This window comes from Myotis lucifugus, unplaced genomic scaffold, assembly GCF_000147115.1.
Source record: "Myotis lucifugus unplaced genomic scaffold, Myoluc2.0 scaffold_238, whole genome shotgun sequence".
In the NCBI taxonomy this organism is placed as follows: domain Eukaryota; kingdom Metazoa; phylum Chordata; class Mammalia; order Chiroptera; family Vespertilionidae; genus Myotis; species Myotis lucifugus.
In genome coordinates this window covers 1,073,814-1,094,699 of record NW_005871286.1, presented here as the reverse complement: position 1 = coordinate 1,094,699, position 20,886 = coordinate 1,073,814, and the positions used below count along the sequence as shown (strand labels likewise).

Below are 20,886 nucleotides of genomic sequence, written 5' to 3'. Positions count from 1 at the left end.
TTATTGAGATGCTGCAACTATAAGTAAGGTCATTTTTTTGTTCTGCTTCCCTTCCCCTAATTGATCCAACAGCTGGGTCCTGGGGCATCTGTTCTATCAGCCTCTGTGAACAAGGAGAACTGTAAGGTGGATGGCTGAGTTAGGGGCTCAGAGGGCAGGGATGCAGACTGGCCTCATCTCAGAAATAAATCTGTGACCTGAGACCGCACCATACTGTGTCATTACTGCTGTTCAAGGAATTTCCACATTTTCTACAAGTTAATTCCAGGTGGTATCGTGGCTCTTTATGTCTAAGATCCAATCACTTAGTCTAATTATGCTCCATTTTCTTTTTGTGATTTGGAATCATCATGAAAACTCTTTATAGATGCAGATTTATCTTTTTCCAAGAAACTGCTACTACTGCCCAGAATAAAAACATTCCAAAGCCTACTAGGTTTGGAAACATGAGCCAGATTCTGTAATCATCTCTGTCAAAATTAAACAGCTAAATCAGGAAGTAGACAATAAAAGACAGATCACATTTAGACAAAGACATGGTTACTTTTTTATTTGAAGGAGAAAAAAAAAGTATGTTTTAATAAATACTGCGGAAACATTGACCAAACAAACATACAAATTGACTTCAACATTTTAAAAAATGCAACAAAGGTTCTGCTTTTTAACAGTTATAACTTATTTTCTTTTTACAATATTTAAATACAGAAAGCACTTGCCAGCTATTTTGTAATACTGCCCAAAGCATAATGCTGCCTCAGTCAAAGCATATTATGTTGGTAGAAACATCTATATTTCGTGGGAAATGACTGGAATGGTATTTCCTTGCAGAGACAAAACAAAGTGCTTGTAAAACATAGAACGAAGTTTGTAATTACCGTAATCTCCTCTCCTGCCACAGTTTAATGGGAGCGACAGCTTCAACACTTCAAAAATGAAGCTTTATCATTGGAAAGAAAGCTCGTTTTCAACAAGCGCCAACAGGTCAGATCGGGTTTATACTCTGAAAGAAGCTCTAAAAGAAACTGGTCAAAAATATCTGTAAACTATTTTAACTGCTGATTATTTTAGGTAACAACAGCGATCAAGTACTGAACAAGGGCCTTGGCAGAATCTGGCTAAGTGAGGTTTAGCAGTCACTCTAGAAATGGCTAGCAGAGTGTCAGGACGGACCGTACATACTTTCCCACGAAGGAGACTCTAAAGCGTGGACAGGAGAGTCCTTCTGTGATCGTGTTCATTTAAAGGAAGCGAACTAAACCGACCGATCATCAGATGCTGCCAACTTCAGAGCTTCATCCCCCAAAGAAGAGGCCTTTTGCTTTGTACTTTTGGTAATGATTCCAGACAGCTTCACTCACAAACTGTGCTTTCTGCTACTATTCCTTCATTATTTCTTCCTGTGAAGATAGTACCTACATTTTCCCCCCTTAGATCATTCATCCTATGACATCAAACCAAGACACCTTTTATTTGACTTTGCATTTTCATTAACGATGGCAAAAAAAAAATAAAAAAAATTTAAAAATCACACACCCTCTCTTCTACACAGCGCACAAAAATATTACCTTGAGCAATTTACCACTTTTTAATGACAATCACAATGATGAACAGAACCATCAGACTGAATAAAAATCGACACTTTTTTCTACTTGATCGTCTGCATATCTTGCAAGACTGCAAAAGCCTTTCTTTAGAGCCCTCTCGCTCAGCTATTGTCAGGAAGGCAAGATTTCAAAGCCTCGCCAACTTTTCCTCTGGATATCCCAAGGGTCCTGATACAATTTCCATTTTAATGATGAGCTAGAAGGAAATTAGATCTCATCCTCTAGAAAACTAAATGCTAAGGTCACAGTGCCAGTTCCCCAGTGAGGACGGTATATTAATATATACTTTTTTGTAAAGGAGATTAAAACATTGAAAAATTAAATCAAAGTAGAGATCCATGACTAGATTATAACAAAGAAAACAATAACGCAAGCACCACGCCGAGCGGGATATTTCTTCTTGGAGGTACTCGCATTTCTCCTCATCTACCTCTAGCCCATCTGAATCTCTCTCTTTTTGGCATATTTCTCAAGTCACGCTTCAGAACTCTTCAATGGATTCACTTCTCACCATGTGTTCTACAAGCCGAACCTAAGGACAGGATTCCAAAAAGATGAGCATCCTCTCAAATGCCCCCTAAGCCTCCGGAATATGTGACTTCGGCTGCGCACTTCATTCAGACTTCACCTTTTTGTTTTGTTGTTGGTGTTTTTTTTACACGAAAGTTCCTTGTCCTCATCAAAGGTAACGGGAGATTCACATCACAGTGCAACTCTTCGCTTTGTCCTTTCGTAAGTCCGTAGCAACTGCCGAGAGCTCTGGTCTGCTGGGCATGTGTGAAATCCGCTTGGTGGCCCTCTGTGATTTGTTCCGCTTAACGTTTTTATTTGTTTTGTTTACACACGCCAAGGTGGCAACGTGAAAAATGTCTCTGACGCTATTTTCTGACTGTAGTGCTGAGCATTCAATATAAGTGGCTGCTCCGATCTGTTTGGCCATATTTGCCCCCTGAGAAGTAAAAGAAGGGACTGTATTTAGCAATATGTCTTTGGGAAAAGTTATAAGTGTCTTCTAAATAATAATGCATCGCAAAGCATTTCTAATGTTAACTGAATTTTCCAAGTGTTGCTGCAAAAAAAATGCCAGTTTTTAAATCTGTACTGCCTTCTTTACCATTTCAAAAATATTTGCAGTCAAGAACCAGTCCTAAGATGCACAATTTTCATCACTGAATAGATGCTGTTTGACATCCTAGAGGCTGTCACTGGGTCATCACTAAATGAGGCCCAGAGCATCAGTTAGTATGATTCAAAGAAGTAGGAGAGAAGCTAAGGAGGTGATTCATCTTCACTATCAACTGTAACCAAGAGTAACTAGAATCTCTGGTCTCCCAGGTCACAGCAAAGTATAGAATTACTCAGAGGATCCTACTATTGGAAAAAGGCAGCTGAAGATCATGAATATAAATGATGCATTTTCCACATGCTTCTAGCAGGGGTGATTCAGCCCCTAGCTTGTTCCAGCACCTCATGGGGCACTCAATTTTCTTGAGTGTATGTAACAATCAAGATTAGTCAATAGGCTTTACCAAAAAAACAGGGATAAAGAATAGAATACAGAATCAATTTTGAGATGTGTGGAATTAAGTCTTAGGGCCAAAATAAATTGATGAAAGAAATAGTACTGTTATGCCATCTCGTTAGTAAACACGAAATATGTAATTTCTAAACATGGGCCATACACCCCAGTGAACAGAACAATAAGGAAGTGTGCATCAAAACAGTTTACTAAATAACAAATTTTTTGTTAATTAGAAATGCAAGACAAAGACTACAGCATTTAAAATAATGAATACTAAAAAAATATACATAGCTCTTTCAACATGAACTCTTTTTAGAATCTGTAGGCTTTGAGAGAATAAATTTCTAAAACCAAGTCTCCTCTTTTCTAAATGCTTAGAAAAAACACCTGAAAAAGTGATGAATCTGTAAAAGACAGTTTTATGGAGTGTTCTACTTTACTGTCAAAGCCTTTCTCTTTTTGTTGTATTTTATTGTGCTGCTGAGTGTAAAATAAGATGAACTCTCTTAAAGAGTACTACCGATGTTGACCCCATTCTCTCTTAAATCCAGTGGGAGCTACAGATATATACAAGGAAGCATATGACCCACTGTTCATATACTCAGTAATCAAAGATGTCATTGCTCTACTAAATGCCAGAACATTCATATTTTAAAAGATTTTTTCCCAAACTTGTCTTATTATGCATATACACACATGAATCCTTTATACAATAAACCACTGAAACAATTTTGGAAAGCTTTTTGGGAGGGTTCAGTGCCAAAGTATCCCATTTTCAGCCGAACTTTGCCCCCGATCACTTGTGACCTTTGACACTGATCTGAGCTACAGGCTGCTCCCAAGGAGCTTAGATGCTTCCTGTGAAGGCACAGGCCCCAAAGCACCAGCCCCTTCATCTGTGTTTACAGATGGTGCCAATCTGGACACATAGTGCTCATTCTGCATCTTAGAAAAGGGTCTTGCACTTGGACTTGACCACTAGTTTAGCCTTAAGAAAAGTGGCACCTGTTAATTTTATTTATTATGAGTGATGTTCCATTTCTGTCCTTTTTAAAACCCACACTGGTACACTGACAACATATACATACCTGGTCATAGGACACTGGTGTCTGTCTGTGGTTGGAGAGCTCCACTAATGTGCTGACATCGGTCCGAAGATCAGATTTGCAACCCACCATGAGCATTTTGGTGTTGGGACAAAACTCCTGGATTTCACCTTTCCACTGTTGAGGGAAAAGACGAAACATTAGCAAAGCGCTGACACCCACAGAATAGAAACAATTTCTCCACTGGAAGACATTGGGAATGGGACTCATAAGGGACATTTAAAAGGAACCTTCACTTCAGATGAAGAAGCAAACTTGCATTTATCTCCTAAGTAATACTAAGTTTTACTACATCCTCAAGTGGATCCATTGGGGAAGACTTATGCATATTATTATTTATTCTCTCTTTTTGTGACTCAGTATCTGTTCCTACTGCAAGAGCTTTGTTGGGTGTTGTCAGAAGGTAACTTCAGTAATATCTTAATTATTGGGGTATCTCTGAAAGATAAAAGTGCCTTAAGCATAATTATATATTCTAACAAGTGATTACATCCTTGGATGTGTTGAGCTGACACGTCCCAGCATGGACGGCTGGGAATAAGAAGGAACCAACATAAGCACAGGTATGTGTTCACTGATCCCATCAAGAAAGATGGAGCAGCTACCATGTGATGGAATCTGTATTGAGATTTCAAGAACTGGAGATAAAGTCAATAAACAGAACGTTCTGCCTCTAAGAAGTTTCCATTCAAGTGGCCAAATCAACCAAGACCATGGCCTTGCAGAATCCCACCTTTTGGGCTTTCAGAGAGGCATCTGGTTCTGCGGCTCATATGCCCTGGAGTCAGTTTTAAGCTACATAGCTGCTAAATGTTTCAATTTAGTGCAATTTGGGGTTAGTTGTTTTGTGACCTAACAGGAATTATTAGAATCTACAGAAAAGTCTGCCAGGGGATTCCTCCCTTTAAAGAGCAAATGGATATCTTTTTGTGGTTTCACTTCCTCACACTTGAGATAACCATCAGGATGGGAGTCAGGAGTTCAGGGTGTTCACAGGAAAGTTCTGGCTCTTGGGGAAGAGGGATTAGAGGGGCTGAGATCAGGAATCCACGCCTCCAGACTCTCCCCTCCCACAGGCACACATATGTATTTAAGTGCTGTACTACATATTGTGGTGGTTACAAAGATGACTAAGACATAACTGTGCCTCCAAAAAAGGAATTCACAGAAGAGTGTGGATGATGAAGTCATGAATATAATCCTGGATAAGAGGGACATCCTGCAGGAGTAGTTTAGAAGACTATCAGAGAGACATTTCCAGAGCTAGAGGTGTACTGTGGGCAAAGAACTCTACTCCCAAGTACACCAGTGGGTGAAGGGAGGAATGTACTTTCCATAAGAGCCCAATGTATCCACCAATTCCTCCCTCCCTTTTTCCCCTCCCTTCATTCCTCCTATCCCTTCCAGAACTATTTAGGAACATCTACCATGTGCTGAACGGCACTGGAGTTAAGAACTGGAAGGTGAATTTTAAAAAAAAAAAGAATACAATCTATCCTGCTTTAAGCCACTCTAACCTCTTTGATATTCAAGGACTTAAAGGATTCAATTAATCAAGACAAACCATAACAGGGGTTATCAGGAGCCTTAAACCTCACACGAATGTAAAACATACTCATTAATATCTTTAAGGCCAATGTCACTATTCATTTTGTCTCAGTGGATGAAAGCAAAATAAAACAGGAGCACGGCTTTTCATTATAAATTATGCATAACCCGATGCTACATCAAGTAAAAACTCCAGTAAATAAGCAATCTCTTTTACCTACAGACAAGCACTAGGCATGCTGTTATGTTGCTCTTCAGCTGTGTAATGACTTTGGCCTCCCTCTGCATGTCTAGCAACTATTTACGAGCACTGAAGACAGGAAAGGTGTATTCATGCTTAAGCCTGACAAACAGCATTATTTGTGATACATAGATAAGTTAAAAAGTAGAAAAGCACATTTCATTGAGATAACTGTGTTTGCCATGTTTGTAAAGAGATGAGTGATGATTCACCTTCAAACTCTAATTTTATATGACACAAAAGATAAACAGTCAAACATGATAAATAGGTATAAATTAATAAAAACACACAAAATGTTATAATGACACTGCCTTGTTCTCAACCACATTCTCTGTGTAAGCCTTTGTGCTTGGAGAAGAGAGGGCGCTCCACAGAAGGGTCTGATTCTGAAACCCCACAGCGCTCAGGGCCAGGACTGAGAACACAGGCTGATCCATAGTGAAGCACGTGGCTTCGGTAGTTGCCCAGAGGCTGAGTACAAAACTGGTGGAGGCCCAGGACAGCTCCTCCCTCCCGCTGGCTTCTCAGTACCTAGGACCCCCCTGCAAGAGGTCCCCTTCCTCTTGACCTCCCCCTGGTTCTGTCCAGGGCTTCTTTGGGTCCTTTCACCTCCAGAAACCAGGTATGTTATCATCAGAACATGTTTACAACTACTGTTCTTGTTAGCATCTGACATCTCCCTAAATACAAGTCACCTTGTCTAATGTCTGGAAACACGCCCATGTTCCTCCTATATTAGTTCTATTTCTGTTTCTAATAACTAACATCATTACTGAAACACAGCCTCTTTCTTAAAACAGCTACTATTGCATTCTTTTCACTATCTGAGTTGAGGTCAAACATAAACCTATAAACTAAGACACAATCTATAGGGTAAATAAAGGAAGGAAAGAGGGAAGACATGCTTGACAGTAATCAAATATAATTTCTGCCCAAAGAATAAACTCAGAGGCTCTTAAAGGGGTGTTTTGTTTCTGAAAATGAAATACAATTTTAAGCAAGCTCATCATCAAAACTGGTGACACATATGGAAACCCTAACATAGTGTAAAAGTGTCCTTTACAGTGTTCTAACTCCAAAATACACAGCCGAGTATTAACTAGAGTGTTGGGGCTCCCCAGCCCACTTCCTGTTCCTATGTTATATATGGGCCGGTACTGAACCGTGCCATCATTCTCCAGCACTTGCCTTTTTTAGGACACTGTCCAGAGTCTCTGGTCTACTGATGTCAAAGCAAATCAGCACAGCATCTGAGTCTGGGTAAGAGAGGGGCCGGACGTTGTCATAATAAGGAGAACCTGGAAGAGACAAAGATACACCAGTTTTTAGATGAAAATCTCTTGTCTGTCATGCATTAATCCTGCCCTTTTGAATTAAATCCCTTGAATATCACATGGGGGTGGGGTCCCATTCCCACTTCCTCTAATTTTTGGTTATTAAGGCAAAAACAAAACAAAACACACAAACAAAGGCTGAGTAGTAATATATGCGTCGCTGCCAGAAGAGGAATGAAGCCTCCCTTGTATCTGATGGGACTCCAAAGGGAAGAGCTGGGATCTAACATCTGCATGGTTCAGAGTGAAGATTGGGCATCAGGGTGAAACACAGAGGCTATTGGAGCCAGATGGCCCAGAATGCAAACCCACCCACCGCCACCACTGAAGGAGGGGCAGGGTTGCTTTAGGATTCTGCGTCAGATTCTTCATTCATAAATGAGGATGACGTTACCTACCTGGGATTAAATAGACCCATTTAGTAAGGGCTCAGTAAGTCTTAACTATGGTTATGGTTGTGTCGGTGCTATTAAAAGCTGAGTGGTAGCCAGCACCATAAATGGAGCTACTTCTTGGGAAAGAGACCAAAACTCAAAAGCACTCTGACAATCCGATAAGGGTGAGTCGGGGAGGGAGGAAAAGGTAGGTTCAGCTCTTCAAAGAGAACCACAGTCAACCACATTGCATCTGTGTACCCTACCTCAAAGTTACAAGTTTGGATAAGCCATCAACCTGTGAGCTTGCTTACTTAAACTCACCCCCAAACTCTACAGTTTCTCTTCCTGTTACAACCAAACCCTGTAATAAATGCCACATTGGATCACGTCACTTTTTTACACAGTCCCATCTCTGAGAATGACACGGAGGCATGATCCAAGGGTCTTGGCCTGAGTTAAATCCAGGGCACCCAAAAGGTTTAAGTTACCAGCCAATTAATTTAACCACAGAACCCTCTAGCCATTTCGAAAATTTCTCCCTTTCCTTTAGGAATCCCAAAGGATGGGCAATTACACGAGGCCAATTATTATAAAATAGTGTGACTATACAATCAAATGCAGCTTGTCAATGCTTTTTATTTTTTAAATCATTTTCCATATACTGACATTTCACAGGCATAATATGAAAGTCATTTTATTAGGGGATATATATAAATATGTGTGTGTGTGTGTGTGTGTGTGTGTAAGTATGTATGTGTATTTGGCTCCAGAGTAGAGAGTCAAATCTAAACCACCAAAGCCTTTTTGAAAATCAATTCCATTTTGACATAGCCTTCCGTTTCTAGCAGAAAAACATGACATGCTGTCTCCTGATAAATCAAAACCTTGATAGTCAAAGTCAGGAGGAGAGAAATACTAAAGAAGCTTTTAAAATAATCTAGCAAAACAAAATGTGAGGCTATTCTTGAGTTCTAGAAGTCATTGCAGTTAGGGTGCACCAGCCTCTGTTCACAGTATAGTCTGGTCCCTAGCGGTCACTACGGAACCCAGAGACACTGTGGCCTTTACACTGAGCTGTTTTACAGGTGGACAGTGACAATTCAAGCCAGGTGTGTCTACCAATCAAGGAAGAAGGAAATGTTCTAGGAATCAGGAAGAAAGTGTATGAATAAGTACAAACAATCGGAGCCAGAATTTTTCATGAGCTGCACCAGCTTCCTACCCACACCTAGAAGCAGGCTGACAACTGAAAGACATTTTCCAAATGCTTAAAGGTTTCAGTTTCTTTCAAAATCAAGTCATTTTAAATAATGAGGCATATTAGAATGAGGATGACTCTGAAAATGATAAGCTGTAGCTCCTGCCTTTTCAGTCACTTAAAGAAAATCTGAGGTGAAGAGACTAACACACATAATTCACTAATTTAAACATTACTGAGAGGCATCAGAAATTAGGTGGCTTATGGCTCTGTGTGGGTATATTTGTTCTGTGAGGTGCTGACTTTCCGAATTGCAAACTTCCTTGTTTGTGTCCAAAGTCCAACTTTGACAGAGCTGCAGCTGTAAACATTAAGGAATTGCTTTCCAAATACGGAGTCAGAAAGTTCTGGATCATAGAGTGGAAATCCAAATACCAGCCATGAACCCCAGGATTTCCTCTGCTCTTCAGAGTTAGCAGGAGATGAGCGGACCCCAGATCCATAAAAGCAGAGCTCTCCAACAGTGAGGACTGTCAGAAACCTAGCCAGGCTTTCAGAGATCTCCTTTCTTGGAAACCACTCACTTCCCAGCCTCAATCCGACCTGAACTTGGGAGGAGAAGCACCTGCAGGTGCCTTATTCCTTCAGAACATGAGGTGAGAGTGCTCACTGCCAATCTCAGACCCACAACTGCTCTGCACAACAATGGGGCCATCTTTTCCAGATACTACAAAATTTAGGAAAGACAGCCAGAGAATTACAAAGGTGTTCAAATAGAGTAATGAAAATCGGGACTACCAAGAAAGTGGTTTCATAATTTAGTTCACCACATGGCTGCAGAGAATACTTCTCCGGCCCGGTCCTTTCTGTGCTGGGTCTCCCTCCCCCAGGCATTATCAGCCACAAAGGGGGTCTGGCACTGTGCTCCGCCCTCTGCCCTGTCCCGCCTGGAGACTACAGCTTCCTAGAACCAAGCCATGTGCCCTGTGTGCTTAGTGAGTCAGCCCACATAGCTGCAACCGTAGAAACTGTCCCGACTTAAGATGAAACAGAGCTGTGACTGATACCACATTCTTACTGAGGTTTGTTTCTGTTCAAGTTTTCATTTGGTTTAATGTTTTGAATGAAAATAAGTATGTATGTGAAGGTTCATGAGACATAAACCACCTTGCTTTACATTTTAGAGAGGCAATTTTTAAAAAATAAATCTATTGGGGTAACATGGGTTAATAGGATCATACAGGTTTCAACCATACACTTGTATGATACAAGATGTATCTGTATGTTGCACTGGGTGCCCACCACCCACAAAGAGGCACTTTTTAAAAGCTTTCACGAGACCTGATTAGGCGTGATCCTGTCCTCTCACTTCTGTTAGATCAACAGGAGTGTCCAAAGTGGCAATAAAACTGATCCCCATATTTATTAGTTATAAGCATAATTTGTATAACCACTAACTACAAGAGTAATGTGTCATTAAAAATAACAAGACCACAAGACCACTTACTCATTATATTTTGGGGTGGGGTAAAATTTTCCTATCCCAAAGATCTTTCCTATCTTTTGGGATAGAAAATCTATTGCCTCTACTTTTTCATAGTAAAAAAAAAAAAAAATCTAACAATTCAGCTAAGCAGAACCTTCAGGGGAAAAAAAAAGATCCTGTGTAACTTAACAGTGTTTACTCTGCTTAAGCACTTCAGATTCTTCCTCATTCTCTTCTGTAAAGCCCATGCTACTGCACAAAGGAAAGCAAAGCTGGAGAGTGCACGCTGTAATCACAGGCATGTGTGGTACAACTCACAGGCCAAGAAAAAGGGAAGAGGAATTCCAGGAATGCCCTGTGAAGTGAGAACCAATATGGGAGGCAGAAGTGACACCAAAGTAAGGGCTGAAAGTAAGCCCATGAAATAGGAAAAATGCGTGCCCTTAACTCCTACATCTCTCCCGAAAAGTCTTAAAACAGTCTGTTAAGCCAAACAGCAACACATTAACTTCTATATATATATTTTTAAAGATGCAGGTGCAAAGCTTCCAGGGTAACTGTAGAACTAAACACAAGAGTGCTGCACATTTTTCACTATGTAGGAGCATACTGAACTCTAACTGCAGTACACAGCAGGTACTGATGTATGTACCCCAAGAATGTACCTCAGCTAAATGCAGTAAGTCTAGGTACTGAGCTGAGCTTTCTCAAATAAAACTCTTTCTCAGCATGTGCAATAGGCTTCATGCATATGGAAATCTCAGCTGCAGCATTTCTTATTATGCCAGACGAAACTTGAAACACACAGCACTATTCCCAAGTCCTTTCTAATGAACTGATCAGACCATAAAGAGAAAACTTCAGGAAAACTCTGTATTATAAAGAAACAACTATGCCACATATGCACCCCACCTCCACAAAAAAAAATAAAAAAAAAAGAAAGAAAAAAATCTCTTTGCTTGGGTGTAGATTAGAATAAGTGCACATTTATGGTGCTCTGAGTTCCTCAAGTTTGGCAAACATCGGCCAAGTTCTAAAAGGCTTTTGAAACATCAGGTCTACCCATCTTTGTCTTCAAGATCATTAACTTTGCGTGAGAGCAGCATTTCCAGCCCAAGAAGAGTCACAAAGTGCCTCACCCAGAAACTAATTTTGCAGACATACCTGCCTGTTTACGTCATCCTTTCACAAAGATAGAACATACCATATATGTACATCATTAAATGTATATGTGAGAAGATTCATGCCCAAAGGCAGGCTTTATGGAACCTTTTGCAAAACCAGTTCAAATGTTCTGAGTCTCTATAGGAGTCTGAGAACTGAAAACTCTTCTAGTTGAGTATTTCCTAAATATAATTTCTTTTATTTGAACCTTAAATTTAAAAACTTTCCATTCCCCCTTAAGAAATTCCTAACAAGAACAATAAAATTAGGAATACTGCATATTTTTTTTGGCAAAGAAAATAGATTTAACTTTTGGTATTTTCAGTGGCCACCAACAGAATCTCTGTGCCAACAGCAGCAAACACACGAGACTATGATCTGCCCAGCTATCAGCGGATTCCACTTCTTCATGCCATCTAGAGAGTGAAAGCTCCAAATTAGCAACAATCTCAACCATGTGAATCAAGTCTGAGCAGGACTTTTCTGTCTGGCACAGTAGGCGACTCTGAACTCTTTTCCCCAGTAGTGTGCCCCACAAATGCCATGCCCACAAATATGCAACAAACATTCCCAGGAAGAGTATTTTGTTTCTTTTACAGGTTCAGATTCACTGGAATTATGAACAGATTTTATGAAAACGTGGACAGGGGCCCTTCTGTGTTGCTATAAAGATAGAATCAATATTTTTTTATTTCTTGGGGCAGTGCAGATGCATAGTTGGAAAGTCAATGAGGTAGAAATAAGGTCGCTATTTTGGGGCTGTAAATAAAGTGGTTGCCCTAAACTCCTGGTCTTACTTAGACTTTTAAGAAGTATTAGAACCCAAACATTCTACTTAAAGTGGAACTATGGTAAGTCACAGAGCTTTAGGGATAAGGGTAGATATGAACAAAAGTTTTTAATGGCATTATTCTTCAGTAACAGATTAAAGACTTTGTGTTCCATATAATACTTGATTCCTCAGAGAAGAGCTCCACAGGTGAATTCGTCTTGCCATATCCTACATCATCAGGCTCACTTTTCAAAACCAATTTACACAACACATGGTCAAACTTCTGCAAATTCCCAGTTGCATTCGGTGTCAATGGGAATTTGCTTTGGTGTCTCTAAGTCAAGTTGCCAATATATAGTAACTGAGAAGACATTTACAGGGCATCTGAAAATGGCTGAGGTACAACTAATTCATTTAGCACAGCCCACCAGATACCATGAGCTTATTGGAGAAACTATTGATCCCTGGTGTCATATCTACATGCAAAAGAACTGGATTAATAAGGAAACATCTGGTTATTTCAGGTGCCATCAAAATGACCAATATGGACGCCTCACTGAAATGTACAATTTAGCAAGAAACTAAATTGGAGAAAACTTAGCACTAACTGAGGATCTAGAGACAGATGTAGACTTAGAAAGGGAATTTATACCTTACTTTTTAAAAATCTATAGTTTAAGCTGAAATCATTGCATGGTGGACAAATCTCCAAATGTAGTTTATTGCGTATTGAAAATCACCATCCAAACTTAAGAGCTCTCTGTTTTGCCTTAATCTACATGTCTTACAGAGTTTCAGGATAAAAGCCTAAGAGTTGAACCTAGTTTTGAAACTCTAAGCTCCTAGGGATCATGACTACCTTATGATCGAACTGGTTTTCTGCAATTTTGCCCTTGGTAGTCACATCACCCATGAGTATTTGGCTTCTTTGTAAATGCTTGTTCTCTGTCTTTCTCTAACAAGGTTAAGTTAGACTTCAGCTTTCAGAATCTTGGTTTCCTTGAATCATTAAATAAATGTAAGCTGTTTCCAAGTGGGAGGGATGTTAAAGACTGGGTAAACTTATGGAGATAAGGAAGGCATTAGATCAGGGGCTTGGGCTGGCCCTATAGCCTTCAATTCTTTGGATCTTCGTGATAGGTGAAACCAACTTTAGAACCTTAGACTCACCCTCCTATAAACAAGTATTAAAGAACCAAAGATAAGACTCGTAGTGCCTTGAGGGCTCAGCTTTGCTCTGCTGTCCCCACCCTGTTCCCACAGCATTCATCAGAGTTCATGCGCACACAATGCCCTAAAAAAAACTAACAACAACAACAAAACTGCTTACTGGCTTTATACTTCTTTCTATTCTATATGTCTTGCCTTGATGTGTTAATTTACATGGTAAATCACAAAAGAGGGGCCAGTGATCTCTTTTGAAGCTGCTTTTCTGAATTAATTATACACTAATCTCCAACACAGCTGAACATTTCCATTCCTGTTAAGAAATATTTCAATAGACTGCTTGTCACAGAGACTATTCTTTAAACTTATGTATAAGCTATAGATATAACAATATAAATGACTTATATTTGTAAAGTTTGTCCTTAAAGTCAGACCATGAATTGAGATTTTTTTCTTCCCTTTTCCTTTAAGTATTAAATTTAAAGACAACTATATTCTCTGCTAATAATGTTAAAAACTAATAAGGAAGTACTAACTTTAGCACATAGGGCCTAAAAGAAGCTTATATCATGACAAGATTCAAAAGAGTATTCATGAGGAAACAGCATAGTTATTGTGGGGGAATTTTAGCAGCTGAACTGAGTATTTTAAAACTAATAATATGCCTGAAATAAAATGTGCATTAACTTGCCTTGGTTAAAAGCTGGCATGAATGACTATTATTCCCTAAATCACATGCGTTGAAATTACACTGCAATCAAATCACTTAGGAAAGATATGGTGATCCTTAAATGACTAAGCTTCTATTATTAGCTCCATGCTACAAATTGCTTCCATGCTTGGCAAATGTGGCAGACTCTGAAGCACATGATAGATAGTAGAACTACTTTGATCTCAACTCATCACCTCAAAATGCTGATACCATGTCCCATGGTTTTGCAGAAACTCATGGAGTAAATTTGAAAATTATTTGGGGCATTTCTGCAACTATTAATAAACATGTTCATCTTCTTAATGAAAAGGGTATACTTCATTAAAAATCAAGAAATTATGGATCTGTATCCAAAGGCTATCTTTAGCCCCTCTCCCTCTCTGCACCCCCTCCCCCCCCCCACCACCACTTTTTAGAGGATTCATGGTGGCTTTAGTTCAAAGAAGGTTTTGTTTACTTTCAGAGGGGCTGGAGTGACTTTAAGCAACCATCAGACATCAACTAGCCATTTGCCACTGGCGGCCGGAGGGTCTATCAGCACTAGGGATGCCTGACAATGTAAATCACTGTAACCAGGTAGAACAGGGCACTTGGTGCAAGAACCTCATCATAAGTTGAATATGAGCTACACTAAATGGGGAGAGTTTCCATCTCCCCACTCCCCACCCCACCTGAATTAAATGATTCTTAGGGGCAGGGCCTTTTTAAAACTAACACTGCATCTCTAAGACCTCACCCAGGGCCTGCACATAATAGGTGCAGAAAAAGAGAAGGGAGCTAGAGAAGAGAATGGAAGGCGCTATTAAGTTTCTGTGCCTTAAAAAGTGGGGAATGAATTATCTTTTCTCTTGGTGCAAAAAGACCCTACATAGCCTGCTTGCACTTGATGTTCTTTCCTACACCCAAATTGGCAGAGCTTTGCCTGTGCATATTGTATGACTGCTGGAGAAAAGGAGACCTGTTGGGGTCCATCCCCAGCAGGTCCAGGGGTCCCCAAAGGTGTGGACGGAGTCGGCGAAGAAGGAATGACATGGGGTCAGCGTTCAGTGATCATCATAGTTGGGTTCCTCAGCCAGGTTCTGTCCAGGATCTTTTGCCATGTTCTCTGGCTAGGTTCTGGTTAGGATCTGATGAGGATCTGATGACAATCTGATGTTTATTGTCTTGTTACATCCGTATTTATACCAGCCGATTTTAATCCTGTCAATTTCTATTACAAAGGTTGGGGCGTTTCTTATCTCCATTCCAGGGAGTAAAGATTATGTAGCTTAACTACCCGCCTGGCACTTAATTAAGGGGTTGTATCCCCTCCCTAACCTCAGGGAAAGATCCCCACCTGGGGAAACAACCTTTCTCGGAGAGGTGACCTTGGTTAAAACACATGGCGCTAAGGAGAGCAAACATATTAAGAACAATATGCTATATATGCCAGGTCCCTTGAAACATATGCTGTGCAGATGTTTCTTTCCTGCAACGACTGTGTCAAGCAGCAAGGATGGACCGGCTCCCGGCAGAGACCCTTTTATGAAAAGCCTTCCAAGTATGGAAGCCAGATAAGGCAAGAATTGCTTCTGGTTCCTGAATGTTTACCCCTCTGCTAGGAGGCTAAACACGAGGAGCATGCCATTCAAAGGACAAAGTTTATGCAATCTTTCTCCCTATATACTAGTAAGTGAAGTGAGGAACATCTAATTTTTCCTAAATAAATCTCTAACTTTCACAATGTTTTAGAAAGGAAAAATAAAATTGACACTTAGGACTTTACGAACTTGGTTTAGATCTTATCTCCAAAGTTAAATTGATAGCAATTGGGAAAAAATAAATGTATCAAGAGGCATAAGGCACATGCAATGATTTTCACAACCTGAACTAAACAAATATCTTAGTGGGAAAAGAAAATGTCAAACATTCATCAAAAATTAATCCTGTTTAGAAATTTGCCATGAAAAGCTCGAGTTGCAATGGAAAAATGTTAAGACACTTGAAATGATTAGCTGCTGATGCAGTGGTTCTTGCTAGATGTATTTTGCTCATGAATGACAAACCATTTTTGGTGGAAACAGTCTATTTTAGAATTTAAGCAGTGCTTGGTAACTGTGTTTAATTAACTAATATTTTGCCTCACAAACAACATAATGGAATTCTAACTATGCCTTTTTTCCCGTTTGTATAAACCTCAATTGGAGCAAAGATTTCATTATGGAATAATTTTGCCGTGATATTTTCTTAATCACAGTTTTTCCAAACCTTTATATTTTAGCTAAACATCCATCCGTTTTGTTTCATTAAGTAAAAATACAAGTGATTATCTCACTACAGACTTCATTTCAGGTGATTATCTTTAATTTGATGAAAGGCAATGTTTATAAAGTTGACGTTCTTTGTGCACAGATAATTCAGTGGTAATAAATGTCAGGGAATCTGATCTCCTTGGAAACTATGCATATTCATTTGTTCATGCAACATATTTTATTGGGTGACTACCATGTGTGAGACATGATGCTATGTATGCAGAAAGTTTGAATTAAATACTTGAAAATATCTGAAGTGATTGATATTTACTGCACATGTGAAGCATAGCCTCCACATTTTGTTTATTTTCTAGCCTTTGAAAAACAATGTGTCATTTTTTTTCTGCTAAAAAAAAAAAAGTCAATTTAGCCCTTTGGAGGCCTAATCGAAATCTCCGTTGGTGGTCCTGTGACTCTTGAAGCCTGAGACAGGGCATATATAACCCAGCATTCCTTCCTCTGAGCCCACCCGTGCCCCTCCCCTACCTAAATGAGTCTCCTTCCTAAATCCCCCAGGAAGCAGTGGCTCTGTCCAGAACCTGGCTGGCTTTGTGGGTGGTGAAAACCCCAGCACTGGAATGCCAGATCCACTGAGACTGAGAGCAGAAGCCAACCAACATCCTGGGAAACAAAAAGACTTGCTTGTCCGGTGTCCTAAAGCCAAGAAGCAAAGGGCTGGGAGGGATCCTGCACGTTATCTAGCTCTCTGTTCTCTTTTTTCAGACAATGAAATGAGACTCAGGGAGGTAGGGGATTTGTACACAGAAATCGGTGGTAACCAGTAGTTAAGATCTAAGCACAGCTTCGTATCAACGACTGGATCAGACTCAGACCCCACACCTAACTGCCTAAATACTTCTTACCTTGCATTAGGTCCAAACCTGTGTGTGTGTGTGTGTGCGTGTGTGTGTGTGTGTGTGTGTGTGGTGGGGGGGGAGGGGAGGGGAGCGGATTACTGGTGCTAATTATTGGTTCCAAACCAGCTGTCCTGCCCACCAGGTATCACAAATACCTTGATATGTCTGGGAATTAGATCCCATTAAGTACTGGGGGCTCTGTAACAACGCTGATGATAGGAACTACTGAGGTATAAGAAAACACTAGCATTCTAGCAACACCTTCCCTGCAGCTGCGAGACTGTGTGCAATCCCCCATACAAAACACGCTGAGGTCCTGGTTCTGCTGCCCTTGGCAAGGCTCCAGGAAGAGCCTGGCTCTCCAGGGAGAGACAAAATCGGCGCTTCTCACTGCACAACTCAGAGCACCAGGCAGTGACCACGAGAGGCGCTCGTGCGAGACTTCCCGCGGGTCTTTGTGCCTGGACTGCCTCAGGCGACCCTGCCAGGCCGGTCGCCAGGCCGGTTCCTTCCCGGGGCTCTCCAATCCCCGAGTCCCTCCAGGGCTGCAGAGGTTAAAGCCCAAGGTTGTGGGGAGCTCGCACAGCCCAGAAGCACCTCCAGGAGGCTACTCCCAGCTTGACAGCAAAACCTGCGTGTTGGCACTTGCGCGCTGGTTTCACCCGGGATTGGGCCGGTTTCACCGGCGGCAGCCCAGCTGCTCGCGGAGCTGCACACAGCGGCGCGGGGGCTCTGACCCAGCCTGCGCGCTGGCTCCTCCTCCTCCAGAGGCAATGCCCTTGGTGAGAACCTCAATCCTTCGCTCCCGGGAGCCGCACACACCAGCGGCGGGTGCCTGGATCCCAGACCCAGATTCCGGGGCAGGGGGTGGGGGGTGCCCTTACCGCATTAGACCCAGCCGGAACCCCTAAAAGCCGTGTGCTGGAATCCTGCCCCCAACCACCACCGCGCACCAGGTGGATGGGTGGGCGCGTGGGAAGGCGATAACCCGGTCTTGACCCCCAGATCCTTGAAACGAATTCACCACCACGTCAATAATTCAACTGGACGGGAAGGTCAAAGGCGAATAGTGCGGCCCGCGGCCTCTTCGGCGGGCGGGGGCGATGCAATAGGGGTCAGGAGGGAATGGCAAGGGCGGGGGCGGGGGCCAGCGTGACCAAGAGGAGCGGGGCGTTGGGGAAGGCGAGGGAGCTCGGATCTGCAGGTCGGCACCGGGGCGGCGGCTGGGAGAGGAGGCCGGGACCAGCGGACCGCGTGCTGCCCCGCCGCCAGCGCATTCCTGGCTGTAGGCGTCACGAGCGCCGGGGCGGCCCGGGCAAGGGTTCCCCTCCCCTCCCACCCCCCACCCCCACCTCCCAGGGGCGGGATCCGAACGTAACCGCGTCGCTTCGGGGATTTTCTCCCACCTCCCACTTTCCACCACCCCCGCCGCGCTCCCCGCCTCCCAGAAAATCAGCAGGTTAGATCCTGGAGGGGTGCCCGCCGGGAGCCAGGTGGTTCCGAGGCGGCGCACGCGTCACCCCAACACCGAGCCCCCTTGGCAGCTGCGAGGCGACTCGGGCAGGGAGTCCCGCGAGCCAACCGCTCCCTGGCCACCCGGCTACAGGCGGTCCCCGCCGCGGGGTCACCCTGCGGGCACACAGCGCTCTTTTCTCCCCACTGCCATCCGCTCACCCCACCCAGAAGGGACAGAGTTATCACCCAGCAGGGACCTCGGGAATCCCTCGGAAAAGGTCGCCTTAACCGAGGGGCGGCCGAGCGCGGGTGGCGTGCGGTGGCGGGTGCGCGGAGAGCCGCCGGGCGCGAGGTCCCAGACCCGCCACGCACCCGGGAGCGCGGCTGGAAACCCGCCCCAGGCACCACGCGGTCCGCTGACTCTTACCCGAAGTGTCCCACAGGCTCAATTCTATTCTTTGTGTGTCGATTTCAAAACTGGCCGTGTAATTCTCAAACACTGTAGGGACGTAATTCTGGACGAACAAAATGGACAGAAGAGTGCAAAGAGGTTATCTTAAAAGGCACGACGCCGCAAGTACCCCCTCTGAAAAACTACCTCCTCAATTAAAAATAAAATACCCTACACATCAGGTCACTCGCCAAACAGGCAGGCCTTTTCCTAAACCCCTGCCTCCCCGCTCGCCCCACCCGGCTCCCCAAGACGTGAGGATCCAAATCTCCCAACCCCGGGTTCTGCACACATGACCGGACAAGTTTCTGAGCTCACAGCAGAATGTGCAGGCGCGTCCCAACCCCTAAACGCTTCCTGCCCACTTTCCCTCTCCAGGCAGTCTAACCGGTGGGAGTAATAAGGGGTGGAAAAGACAGCTTTAAAAAAAAAATAGGGGAACAGGGAAAAGCAAAAAGGAAAACCCACCTGGAGACGGGGTACCCCGCGGACCGCCCCCCTCCTCAAAGCCCCGGCCGGCCACACTCACCTCGGGGAAGCAGTCTTTGGCGAAGACGTGCAGCAGCGCGGTTTTCCCACACTGACTGTCTCCCACCACTACTATCTTGCATTTCACGTTCTGATTAGGATCCATGATAGATTTGCTGGATAATTTCTGGCTGGCTCTTCTCTCCTTCATTGATCTTGTCTTATTTTCTCTTAGAACAGGAATTTTCTCTTAAGAGGAAAATATATATATGTATTTCTCTCTATATAAAAAAGCAGATATAAAAATAAATCGCAAGGCTGGTGGGAATCCCTGAAGCGCGGCGCAGACAAGGAGAGCTGGAGGAGCAGGCTCGTTACTCCCCTCCAACAAGTTTTATGCTTGACTCCACACCGCGCTTCCCAAGTCCAATTCCGATCCGACTGCTTTGTTTCACGCTCTCTGCGCGGCTTTATATGCTCGGCCTTCCAATCCTCTTCTTTCTCAATGAGAGAAGGAAACTGATCCGCCTCCTCCCCTTTTATGGAGCCAGGGAGCGAGCGCTGTCTGGTTACTTGCGGACAACGTAAGCAGTGCGCCCTCTAGGGGTGACCCTGCGGGATCTATTTCCAGACCGAGGCTCTGGGAGGAGTTGAAGATTCCAAGGACGCTTTTCTGATGGATGGGACTGTGCAAGTCCAGGAGGAGATGGAAACTGAATCTGTGTGCATAGTGATTTTTACTAGCATTTTTAAAAAACGTTTTAATAAGGACTGATCTACAGAAGATGCATGAAAGCAAAAGCATTTGTCTCCTAAATTAAGACATCCATATAAAATATAGGAAGCAAGTCTTGGGTGGGGAAGGGTTAAGTGGTTGTTTTTGTAGAGAAATGGTTTGTCATAGGTATATAGGCCATAAAACAGTAGCTAAGCCAGGTTATTCCAGATGTGGGAACTGGCTTGCCTAGGTCACAGTAATAGACTGGCTTCTGAAACATGTCAGTTTCGGTCAATCAGGAGTAGTGCAAAGGGGAGGTGGGAGCAGAAAGAAAGAAAATGAAGGATTGCTCATAACTGAGTGACAAAAGCCACTGGAAACACAACCCTACGGCACTGGGGACCCAAACATACAA

At 42.9% G+C, this 20,886-nt stretch overlaps 1 protein-coding gene and 1 long non-coding RNA gene across 2 annotated transcripts; both read right to left on the bottom strand.

Moving 5' to 3' along the window:
• Positions 1-529: 529 nt before the first annotated feature.
• RND3 (Rho family GTPase 3) lies at positions 530-20,240 on the bottom strand. The gene is made up of 5 exons (XM_006098488.3): positions 19,815-20,240; positions 19,262-19,349; positions 7,210-7,319; positions 4,215-4,349; positions 530-2,553 (listed from the first exon to the last, which is right to left on the bottom strand). The coding sequence occupies exons 1-5, from the start codon at positions 19,962-19,964 to the stop codon at positions 2,302-2,304; spliced, it is 735 nt and encodes a 244-aa protein (XP_006098550.1). The 5' UTR covers positions 19,965-20,240; the 3' UTR covers positions 530-2,301.
• LOC111827875 lies at positions 14,826-16,795 on the bottom strand. Its single transcript, XR_002831625.1, has 2 exons — positions 15,750-16,795; positions 14,826-15,189 (listed from the first exon to the last, which is right to left on the bottom strand). It is a non-coding gene; the product is annotated as an uncharacterized LOC111827875 (long non-coding RNA).
• Positions 20,241-20,886: the final 646 nt, after the last annotated feature.